Source organism: Lonchura striata, chromosome 4, assembly GCF_046129695.1.
Source record: "Lonchura striata isolate bLonStr1 chromosome 4, bLonStr1.mat, whole genome shotgun sequence".
NCBI lineage: Eukaryota > Metazoa > Chordata > Aves > Passeriformes > Estrildidae > Lonchura > Lonchura striata.
Genome location: NC_134606.1, coordinates 27,856,127 through 27,868,625, shown reverse-complemented (window position 1 = coordinate 27,868,625; position 12,499 = coordinate 27,856,127). Strand labels below are relative to the sequence as shown.

The window sequence follows — 12,499 nt, the reverse complement described above, 5'->3', positions numbered from 1 at the left end:
ATTGTGTTGACTTGTCCCTGTTATGCCATACTTCCATGTATGTTCTGCTAATTTAATTCTGTAATATGGTGAGGGCTAAATTGGCAGACAAATCGGGGTCTGCCATTCCCAGGCTCTTTCAGATACCTTTTTTGGAAGATAATGCCATATATGCCTCATTCTTCCTTCAGGTAAAAGTCCTCAAGTGTGAATACTACCTTATGTTATTTGTTGACAGTTTGAAATAACTGCCTCAAATTTAACCTTCTTAGAAAAAGATTATGATGTAGACTCATAAAACTTTACTGTCAGCAATTCACACAGCCTTTTCCCTTACCATCTAATGTTTCCTGGATGTTCCTTAAAACTAGAATTATGTATCAGTCCTACAGATTCTCTCATCAGAAGACTTTGTGCTTCTGATGCATTTCAAATATATGTTAGGCATGTAGCTTAATACACTTTAGAAAAGATAAACCCTTTTTTAATTAAGGCTAAACCAACCCCTACATTTATTAAGGTCTCATCATGGTCTCATCATACAAATTTAGGCAGAATGAAAATAGAATACCTTTTCCTTTGGAGTACTATGCATCTACAATTACCTAATAAACTGCAGTCTGTAGCAACCCCTCCTCCCTAAACAATTAAAAGACCTCATTAAAATATTTTTTCTATATTAAAAAGGATTTAGGTCATTAAATTAAGTGACCAAACATTGGGAAAGCCAGAAGGCTGCCTATGAAACCTTAATTCAGACCTCTTGTGCCCGTGTATTGCAACCCTGTACTTAATTATGAGTTTCTCTGCAGAATACCAGGCTCCATTTGGAACATTTGAAATTATGTAGTGGCAAGCATGTAAGGCTGGCTAATTATGTTGCCTCTTGCATTCCCATTAATTTATTCCTTTACTCTCTAGCATTTCTTTTGTGCTCATCCCTTATCATCTTTCATCTGGAGATTGTTCTCTCCCTGGTCTGTCTGAAACCTTTACCCTTAGATAACCTTTTGCAGTCAGTCAGGTAAAGGTAACCCCCATAGGGTTACAGGAACTGCTAATTATTCCTTCAAAGGTTATTTGTGATTTTTCTCCAAAGGTGAGGGGAAAAAAAAAAGAAAGAAAGAAAAAGGAATAAAAACAAAGCAAGGGGAAAAAAGACAAGGAAACCCAAGGAAATAAGTTTCAGGTTGAAGAAGTAGGGAAGTAAGGAATCAAGGTCAGTCTTCATGATATCACAGAGTTTCCTTATTACAGAGGATCATCTCTCAAATTACAAGCTTTACAAAGAGACAGTTGTACTTGAAAGCAAAAGGCAGTATTAAGTTGCCTGGTGCCTTGGAGGGGAAGGATCCTGCTTTATTTATATATAAATAAGGCTGCAGTGTCTCAGTAGACATTCTGGAAAACTGATTTTTTTTTTTTAAGCTTGTGACAAAAAGTCTACTTTATGTCTGCTTCCACTGGAAGAAGGCCTCATCAGTGTGATTTTTTTTTCCTCTCTACAATAAATAGTACAAAGACTAAACACCTTTGAGAAGCTTATTTTCTATGCAGATGCTTGAGAGGTAGTCATGAGCTAATGACTTGCATCTTTGGTTGGTGAATTTGGTCTTCACATAGAATTATAATGTTACTGTCAAACTGTAATGTTGTTTTAAAAAGTTTTCCATGAAAACTAACAACAGATGGAAGCAGTGGTGTTTGTGATAGTACTACAGTAAACTAAAAGCAGTAGCTTCACTTAGTGGGAAATTTTAGACCTTAAAAGGCTAAAAAAATAATATTCTTTAGCAGCAATTATTCAATTTTTTTTTTTGCAACATGAAAATCCAAAGCAAATTTGATCTAGAAAAACTGTGCTATTTTTCAAATGAAATGGGGTTTCTAAAGGCTTAAGTTTCCCAGTGAAATTTAGTATAAACATATTTTGTTTGCTTGGCAATCTCAATATAACAGAAGTCAAATTTTCAAAAGTTGCTAAAAATGGTAGTTACTGTCCTGAGTGCTTCAGTCGTTAGGACTTTCTTACCTTTTCCCATACATGGTCTTTGTAATCACTGGCAATAGAAACTTGATTTATTGAATAAAATTCATATCCTCTACTTCTCATTTACTTCCATAAGTTTTAATAATAACAAAATCCTCAAAATTTTGATAATACTGTGTGCTGAGCCATGCTGCAGGGTGTAATGGATTCACTTTGAATGGGATAAGAAAGCAAAACAAATTTACTGAAAGTAAGCCATATTACAATCCAGTAAAATTAAACACTCATTACTTCAGGAACATAACTGTACAGATATTTTTTCCCATAGGCTTACTATGAAGTCAAGCTTGTATCATGGGAGATTTTTAATGTGTGACCTTCATAGCCTACCATGCAGAGCTGCTGTGGGGATTTACTAGTTAAGATTTGTAAAGTGCTTTGAAGATTATAAGGCATTAAGTTGCACAAGTGCTAAGATTATTACTCAATACTTAAGTACAACCAAGCTTTACAGGACAACTCATGTTCACCTCACTAGAAAGAGTCTTTGTTATTTCTTTGTGATTTCAGTACAGTTGTTGCAAGAGGTAAAGCAGGCAGAACTGACCATGACAGAAGGAAATTCCTTTCTCATTTCATTATCAAAGAGTAAAGTGAGATACAACTTAGTGGTATTGCAGTAAAATCAATTGAAAAATAATTATTATGAAATGCACTGATAGAAATCCATGTAAAATGCAGGGCTCCTTAATGTGCCAGTACTGTAATTTTTACTATGTCCTATCTTGCCCAAGTAGATCCACAGACTATTCTCTAGAACTCCAAATCCCAGACCTATAGATAAACCAAATTTATCAGCTGAAAATGCTGCCAAGTGACAGTAGGGATGGGTAAAATCTGTACATTGGTAAGTTGTATGTACTTCATATATATTTTAGCTTATTTAAGTCAAAATTTTGGAAGAAATATGAACACAGACTGCTGTCTTTATTAATCAGATTGGGAACACCTTGTTCTGATGCAATTGCTTTGTTGGGTTTCCTTCTGATATAAACCTTCTTCTTTCTTGTTTTATAATGTCAGTTTTCAGCAGCAAGAAGTCATTGGGGTTTTTGTGGTAGCAAAGGGACAAAATATTTGCTAATAAAATAGCAATGCAAAACAGGACAATGTGACATCATTTTACACTTAAGCATGCTGGAGATAGAGGAATATGTGTTTCAGGATTGCTGACAGACACAAACTGTAGAGGTTAAGGTGGCATATTGTTGGACCCTGAGCTGCATCCCAGCATCCTGAAGTCATGAAGACCTTATTTGGCATGCAGAGAAGGAGGGTTTGGTTTATTTACCTTACAAAGACTAATTGTTATTCAATGGAAGTGTCTTTTCAGGACAAAGCCCTTAGTACTTGCATTTCTTGCCTCTGCAAAAGTGCTGCAGACATTTAACAAGGACAGACTTTTTTAAGTATATGCATGTCCTCTCTGTGGCTAAAAATAAAGACTACTTTTCTATAGTGCTTTAACATTTTGATCTCAGTTGAAGCATATAATAAAAATTCAATTCAGTGACTGTCTCCAGTATGACTGAAGTTCAGCTTTAGAGATAAGTAAAGGTAAAAGAGGGAAAACAGAAAGTGAATAGTGTACTTGCACAACAGAGATTCTTATCCATTCCTGGAAGGATACAGGCCCCTAATGCTTCTACTTTCTCTTCAGAAATCATTGACTTTGCTTCCTCTATTAAGTTAATAACAATCATTGTGTCACAGAAGATCAAATTACTTATCCAAAAACACAAAATAAATTCATGAATTAGCCAGAGCCTTAGCTTTCTAGACACTGACCCTGTCCCAGACTGTTTTAGTTATTCAATTTAGAAACAGCTTAAAACAGACTGGGACAGTGTAGTGCACATTGTTCATAGAAATTATTTGTATGTGGTGGCAAATTTGACTCAGTGCGCTCTGTTAACAGAGTCTTACCAGGCTTTTGACCAGCTGTCCCAGGAGATGTGGGAGACTGGAGGTAGTACTCTTCATTCAGATTCGCCTCTTTAAGCTCAAAAGCGATCTTGCAGAGATTCAGGGTTCTCTGTCCTTTAACACACTTTAGAGCTTTTCCAAGCCTTTATCTGAGACTCCAGTCACCTGCACAGTTGCTCTCCCACCAGTGTCACAGCAAAAGCAAAAAAAGCAATTCAGCTATAACATTGTTTTCCTTTGTCCTTTCAGGAGCATTTTTCTTTGATTTTCTTTTTGCCTTCTCTTTTGTTTAAATAATCTTAAATCATACAATGGCAGCTACTTGTTATTCATTTTAGATTCATTATGGGTTACTTATGGTGTTGCTCATACCAACAGTAAACTTGACCTGAATTAGTATTCTTAATGCTTTTTTTGGCAGAAGTGAAATTGTGTTTCTGAAAGGGCAGACATTTACCAGGGGCATTACAAATCTAGCTAGAATTTGAAAAAAGTTGGCTCTTCTAATGCCTGAGTTACTGAGCTTGAAAGATACAATGACTGCTCTTCATTTCTCATTCTGTGCAGATCGTCACGCACAGTTTGGAACTAAGTGAACATGATTCAGTTCTCATGTGATTTTGGTGTATTGAACAAGAAACACTTAAACACTGTAAAAACAGAACCGTCACCAAATGTTTGAAAATGTTGCTAAAGCCACTCTCTATTGTACCAGACAGAAAGTAGGTAAGCATCCCATCAGTCCCTCCATGGAATGGGCCACACACCATTAATAGGCAGTGCCTTTGTGTCACACTGGCAGTGGCCACATGGGCAGTATGGAAGGATGGCATGTCCACAGTCTCCTCATATTGACAGGAGACCAAGATCCATCACAGCAAGACCATGTGCATCTTTCTTATCTTTCCTTTCTTCAGGTGGAAGATGAGCTTTGAATAGGACTTTAAATATTGTCTTTTGCTGAACTAGCTATCTGAGCTACTGTGAATACCTCAGCTCTCTGGTACCCTAAGCTCTGAGCAGAAACTGTTTTTCTGGGGCTGTAGAGACCTCTGACTTTTCTCCATACTGCCTGAGGCTCCTATTCTTCCCATGCCTACCCAATCTCATAACTCTCAGGACCGAATAGCCCAAAGTTCTAATCTTGACTCAAAGCACAGAATTCTGTTTTCTTGTGCATTAGCCCATTTCATGGGGGGAAGAGGAGGTGACAGGGAGATTAGTCTAATTTAATTCTTCTGATCACCAAGAAGCAGAAAGCACATGTGATGTGCTCCAGTAAACCTTCTTGTCTAACCTGCATCAGAACTAGGAAAATTCTCACTTCAGCTACATATGTGTAACAGTGAGAACTTCTATCCTAAGTAGAGAAAAATATTCTGTCTTGGCAAGAAAAGCTGTTAACATCAAAGAGTCTGAATTTGAGTTCTCAGTGTTTCTAAACTTATTCCCATGGTATTTCTCTTGCATACTCAATGCAGTGAAATGCTGAAAATGTTTCTTCTATTCTTTTGTATTTAAAAATAGATTGATGGGAAAGGAATTCTTTTGGAAGCACTTCTTAGAGATGGCTCACAGATCTGTTATATTCCAGAACCTTTGCCTTTGCCCATTTTAACACTACAGCAATAAAGTGAAGTGTCTTATGCTTCTCTCTCTTCTCTTTTAGTTTAATTTAGTTTTATGAAAAGATATTTGGAAAGAAACCCAAAAACCAAAAAATGAGGAGAACATTACTAAAAATAAATCCAAGAAAAGAGCATGTGTTGAAGAGCTGCAGAGTCCTCTCAGTCCAGAAAAACAGACTTAGTAAAAAATGTGCCTTTTCCTTAACCCCATAACAATTAACACAGTAGTAAGTAGGAGCTTCTTAAGATCTGGGAAGAACTCCAATTAGAGTTATGAGTCTCCACACAGGGGGATGGGATGAGCAAATCTCTATCCATGTTTATCATAGTCTCACCAAAACTTCTACCTCAACCACTTAATTCCAGAATCTATCTTTCTGCACCCTCCTATGAGCAAGAGGAAACTCGGATTCAGAAAGCACATGGAAGAGGGAGTGAGTGTTGAAGAGCAAATATGTGGCATTCTGGAGACCACACCTCAAAGATCTTTCTCAAAGGCCATCTCTAACTTCAGATAATAAATTGTTCATAAAAGAGGGTCTCAGCCAGTGCTGTGATAGATACCTGGTCAAAAGATCAGCAAGTCTTCACAATTTGGCTTTGTGGGGCTGTTTATCATATACTACCCACAATCTAGTCTCCTAAGTCCCTGTGCCCCCTCCCCAGGCCACAGAATGGCAGGTGTACAGGTGTTATGAAAGCACCCCTATGCTATGCTCTGGATAGGAATTAAGTCAATTATTAGGTCTTGGGAATCTTACTATCTTTCCATATCTAAAACTTTTTAATAACTTTCCTTTTCTTTCTCCAGAAAGGAGAAAAATCTTGGGGAAAATCCTGACAAGGCTGTTGAACTGCTAGTTCAGTCCTTTGCAGTTCCAGGCACAAAAGAACACTACCTCACTTGGAAATTTCTCATCCTTGTTGCAGGCATTAGCTCCCTCAGCTTTACTTCTCAAGAAGACCCATGCAGAGCAGAGGGATTCACTGCACTCACAGGGGCAGTAAGTACTGAGTTGCTATCCTGGTTGTATATTATGGAACTATTTCCATTTTGAAGGGAGTTGCCTGTAATTTCCAGGTGGGTCTTTAGCTGAGGTTTTTACTTAATTGTTGACAAACTGAATTTCACTTCTCATCTTGAAAATACACCTTTTTTAGTTCACTAAAGCTGTAGGTTCACTTTTCTCGTGCCTCTGAAGTACCCTAATAGCAGTAAGATCACCCAAAATGCACAACAGAACTTTAGCAGACATTGAAATGGTTAGCTATTTTAGACTTACCCATAGAGATTACTTTCCAAGAACATTCAGATTTCTCCTTTGGAAGCATACTTTGTTGCCAGCAGGGAGAAATGAACATGTTCCTCCATTGATCTTACTTGGAGCATTTAGGCCACAAGAGAATGACCAGTGGCAGGAAAAGCACCTGGCATAAGGAGTAAAAAGATGTGGTTGAAACACAGTACTCCCAAAATCTTTAAATAGAAAAGCTGTGCAAAATGTTCTTGAGCACAAGTTGACTTGAAGTTGGCATCTCTGTATTTTGACAGGAATTGCAACAAAGACCTGAAGGGAAATGTCTGGTAAGGGCCAGGATGCTGAATATTATTGCATTCAGAGGTAGAGGGAGCAGGGAACTTCTTTACCTTCTCTGGATATGCTTACACAGTAAGTTGTTTGGCTTCTACCAGTTTAACCACTACCAGTCACACTTGTCACATAGCTGTGCATGAGTTCTGCATCCACAGTAAAGATTTTAGAGCTTGCTAACCACATATCTGCATTTGGACAACGTATGCAATTCCCACTAAATCAGACAAATGGATGCTGCTGAGCCATCTGTTTGAAAGTATGTTTAGTTATATAACATAAGTTACAAGTACTTCCTCACAGATGAAGATATCACAGTTTAGAAGGCTACAGAGAGGGGACTGTGCATCTGAAATATCCCCACAAGACCAGAAAATACAATGTATGAACTGTACAAAACCTGTGCTTTTCTGCAGAAGTGTGGAAACCTGGCAGGATTCCTTGGGTCATCAAAAATGGCACTGAAATCTAGACTCAGACCATTGACCTGAAACTTACTGTCTTCATCTGAGTGAATATGCACATATTCCTTAAGTCAATATGATACTTATTTAGATTGGAGTTCAGAAAGCAGATCAGATGGCAAAATATAGGGCTGTTAAGATTTATGAGTCTTAACTTAAAAAAAAAAAAGTGTTATTTTTGATTGCTTCACAGTAAGAATCACAAGACCACACTCTGTTCCCAAATTCACACTTGCTACTCGTGTGAAGTGCCCCTTGAGATTCTTGTGCTGATTTGATAAATACCTACAATCAGACCAACTAGAAATGTGACTGGCTTTCCTTGGTGCTATATAGATATGAACTAAAAATATTTTTTGAAACATATTATTTGTTGCATATTAATAGTATTTTGCAGCATTAGTAGTTCTTATCTTACTTTTATTACTCCACAGTTTGGTTTATATTATATGTAGATCGTATTTTAATAATGGAAACAAACACCAGAAAATTTCAGTGCTCTTCTCCAAGAGTCATGATATTTTCCCTAGTTTCTGTTTGATATTGTTACAAATGAAATGTTTTTGCTTTGTACATGTGTTTCATTTGTTCATTTAACTGTATTTTTCTGTTCTACACAGACTCTCAACCCATACTCATCATCTAAGCATCTGAATCACTCCTCAAGCATATGAGTAGTATGAGAGGTACAGATCAGTTGGCAGTCCCATGAGTCTGCCTTGCTCTTCAGCTCAGCTCTCACATTTCAAACTCATACCTGAGTCTGGAGATGAGTTTAATGGATACCCTAGCCCAAATGGCCCACTACCCCAGGATGCAGGAATTCTACATTATGGCAGAAAGCTAGGTTGTGTCACACCTTTAAAATATATCTTCAAGACTCTGAAACCATTTCATGAGTACTGATGAGCTTATTCAGGAGTCTTGTGAGAAGGATGATGGAGGAAGATCTCATGCTGTGATGGAGAAAGACCATATAAACAAAGCCTTTCAGAGCTCATGCTGGTGTGCATTCAGGACATACAGCTGTTAAGATCAAAGGATCACTCAAGGTTGATGCAAACTTTACATTCTGTTCTGCATAGGCCTAACTCAAAAAGGACTGGCTGGCTGGTCTCAGTTCAGCCAGCAGGTATTTCTGAAGTGACTGTACAGAGGGAAAAGGAAATATTTTTCTGTGTTATATCTCAAGACCCACAGGTTTATTATTATTACTTTTACTACTGAGAATTTCCAGGGCTCTAAAGGAAAAAATATATATTTCAGAAATGGTTATCTGTTTGTCTACTCTGAGGAGGAGAGGTGGCAAGTTTTGAAAGATTTTGCCTCAATCAGAGAAAAATTGTTAGTCTGAAACACAAAGCACTTGTTGGTCAGTGGCAGGCATGTTCTTCATGTGACATTCTCCACTCTTAGTGACCATTATCATGATAGGAGATCCCTGATCTCCAGAGAGCAGATTGCACATTCCTAGTCCAAGGCTGCCACTAGGACACTGAAAGATAAGGAGAGACAGGGACAAGATTCTCACCTACAGTGAGGCCCTTCTAATCAACACTGTAGCCTATACAATGTCTTCATAAAGGAAGCTACATCTAGGCTGATTTTTGCGGCCAGAAAGGTTGGTCAGTACACACCAGTGTTCTGCTGTTCACTGATTGCCCTTGTTTCCTCAAAGGAGATGTAAGTGCATAGGCTCACAGCTGGTTAAGTTTCCTTTCAGAGATAACAAGGCTCCATGAAGAAGGAGACATCAAAAATCACAAGATCATCAGTCAAGAGGATGAGAACTGCCAGTCCTGTGACAGCCACAGTATCTTCTCTGAGTACTAAGGTGCAGTATCTGATACCTACATTTACCTGTGGCTTCCTCTTACACAAGTAGCCCCTTCTTAACCCTAAATGACCATCAAGCCAAGAACTATAAATTGCTATTACATAACTGGGCACATTCCCTTCTACTTAAATGCATACTTTTGATTGTCATGCTCACTTCTACTGTAAGGAACAACTCTTTACCATCTGGAGTAAGATAAACAATTAGCTTAAATATCTTTGAATATTGGATCTTTTATATGAAGTCTGGTGGATAACATTTGAAATATAAACATTTATATTACACATATCAGTTATTGCTTTCTCTCTTTTACGCAAGAAAGCTTTATTTGTAAATAGTTTAATTTTCCTTTATCTCAGCTCTTTCAAAGCTATGACATCTATAACTTTAGAAGTCTGTATCCCTAGGATTTCAAATTTAAGTATAATTAAGACAATATAACTCTTTGAGTTTTCCTCCAGCTCACACAAATTCTCAAACCAAATGCTTAAAGAGCTACTCCTTTTAGCAACACTGAAGCTTTTCAGTTTATTAGCTTTCTTATTCCAGGAATCTCAGAGAAGTTATTTTAGCAAATTAAATCCCATAAGCACGCATAAAAACCACACTTTATTTGCCATCTTGGTTAAAATTTTAAATGATTGGATCTCTCTGTTTACTTTCATTGTCAATTTTGAGAGAATACTAGCAGAATCTCTCCTTAGCAGTTTCTTTGCCAATATTTTGCTATTGTACAAAGAATAGAACATCATAGGTCCACGTTTGATTTCTCAATTAAAAAAAAAAAAAAAAAGAAAAAAGAAAAGGAAAAAGAAGAAAAAAAAAGACATATCTTATAATCTCTGGTAACTTGGTACCTAAAACTCCCTGTCTGACCAGGTGTATTACTACCTAACAGTCCATACTCCCACATGGATAGCAGGGAGAGAGACAGGCAGCTGCACAAGGCAGTTTATCACACTCTTACAGAAGGTGGGATGATCTGCCTTCCAATGGTCCCTCTACTCTGCTAAAAAGCCAGTTCAATAATTTAAATTGGAGCACATGTTTAGTGTGCTTGAATAATGTGCTCAGATGATTCTGGTCAAGTAAGAGGAATACAGCCCCAACAAAGCTATGTGATTTGAATAAAGATGAAAATTAAGTGCAAGGTAACTCTTTTATAATTTTTCCTGCAAAGGGCAGATGTAGGGTCAGATTTCACTATCACCACTCACATTTAGTAGTGCTTCCTAGTTAAGTAAGTTGTTACTGTCTACTAATCTAAGTATGTCTAAAGAAATTTGGAAAAATCAGGATAAGAGTAAACATAAATTATTGACATATTCTGTATTAGGATGATTAAAGGGAGATACCAAATTATTCAAGTACCAAATTTAGACCCTTCATCAATGACAGTAAGCTACATAATACATCTGATGATCTGGATGCAAGTCCCAAGTCTCCCCTGCTGTGTATAATGCTATATATCTACCCAATTACAAGCCTGAAGAAGTGCTTCAGCTAGTTCAGATAATTAAATTTTAAATCTAATGTTCATATGAATTTTTAACATGCCATGAAAACCCAGGGTTCATAAATCATTTACAGTAACACATGAAGGCATACTTGGCCATCTACACCAACCAATTTGTCCCTCAGATCAACAAAAATTATTTCAGAACATTGATAAGCAAATATATGCCTTTTTAAAATATGTCTCTTTATAGATCCTGAAGAGCTGGCTCTGCTCTGTAATAAATATTTACATAGGCTTACCAGCAAAGGAAGGGGAAGTGGTACATATATAGTTATTAGAAAGAACCATCTCAAAAAGCAAAATATAACATCCATAAAGGCTAGACAGAGGAAGTAGTTTTCCTTGGCTATAAGAAGGATACTTCTGCCTGACCTAAAGAAGTGACTTTGCATTATAGCTGATGTAGCAAGTTTGGGCTAGTCCTTTGTTGGAATATTCATTTGTATCACTTTCGGAAGAAGGGGCAGGCAACTTGGAAGGACTTCAAGGATGTTGTGATGTTATGAAGGGAAAAAAATAGAAGGGCCAAAGCTCAGCTAGAACTTTGTCTGCTGACACAAAAGACAACAAAAACTGTTTCTATGAATCAGAATCACAAGGAGAGCTAAGGAGACTCTCCAAAGGTTAAGGAGCCTTTATTGGATGCAGAGGGAAACCTAGTGACAAAGGATGAGTAAATGGCTGATATACATAATGTCCTCTCTGCTTCAGTAGAACCAGGTGCCTTTGGGGTACCCAGCCCCCAGAGCTAGAAACAGGGAGAAGAAGCACATTCCCACCTACAAGATGGTTCAGAAGAAGCCAGGGAACTACAGGCCCATCAGCCTGACCTTGGTACCAGGGTAGGCTATGAAACAGATCATCTTGATTGCCATCATATTGCACATACAGCACAAACAGGACCCAGACAGCATGGGATTAGGAAAGGCAGGTTCTGCTTGACAAACCTGATCTTCTATGAGAGGGTGACCTGCCTAGTAGATGAAGGAAGGGCTGTGGATGTTCATCTATCTGGACTTAAGCAAATCCTTTGATACTGTCTTCCAAAGAATTCTCCTGGAGAAACTGGCTGCTCATGGCTTGGACAGATGAACACTTCACTGTGTGAAAATCTGTCTGGATGGGTGGGCCCAGAGAGTGGTGGTGAATAGAGTTACATCCAGCTGGTGGCCAGTCCCTATTGGGCTTCCTAGGGCTCAGGGCCAGTCCTGTTACCATCTTTACTGATGATCTGGACAAGGCAATCAAGTGCATCCTCAGTCAGTTCACAGATGACACTAAGCTGTGCAAGAAGTGTTGATCTGCTGGAGGGCAGGAAGGCTCTGCAGAGGCATCTGGACAGGCTGGATTGACAGGCCATGTTCAGCAGTATGAGGTTCAAAAAAGCCAAGTGCCGGGTCCTGCACTTTGGTCACAACAAACTCATGCAAAACTGCATGTCTGGAGAAGAGTGGCTTAAAGCTGCCCAGTGGAAAAAGACCTCGAGGCTGACAGCAGCTGAACA

At 38.1% G+C, this 12,499-nt stretch overlaps 1 protein-coding gene across 2 annotated transcripts in view; it reads right to left on the bottom strand.

The window, feature by feature from the left end:
* Positions 1–12,499, bottom strand: part of TRMT9B (tRNA methyltransferase 9B (putative)) — a 109,779-nt gene that overhangs the window by 19,716 nt on the left and 77,564 nt on the right. For both annotated transcript variants that reach the window (XM_021533403.3, XM_021533302.3), the window contains one exon: positions 6,867–7,011. In XM_021533403.3, coding sequence (XP_021389078.2) covers positions 6,867–6,892 — 26 coding nt within the window. In that variant the 5' untranslated portion in view covers positions 6,893–7,011. The remainder of the gene's footprint in view (positions 1–6,866; positions 7,012–12,499) is intronic.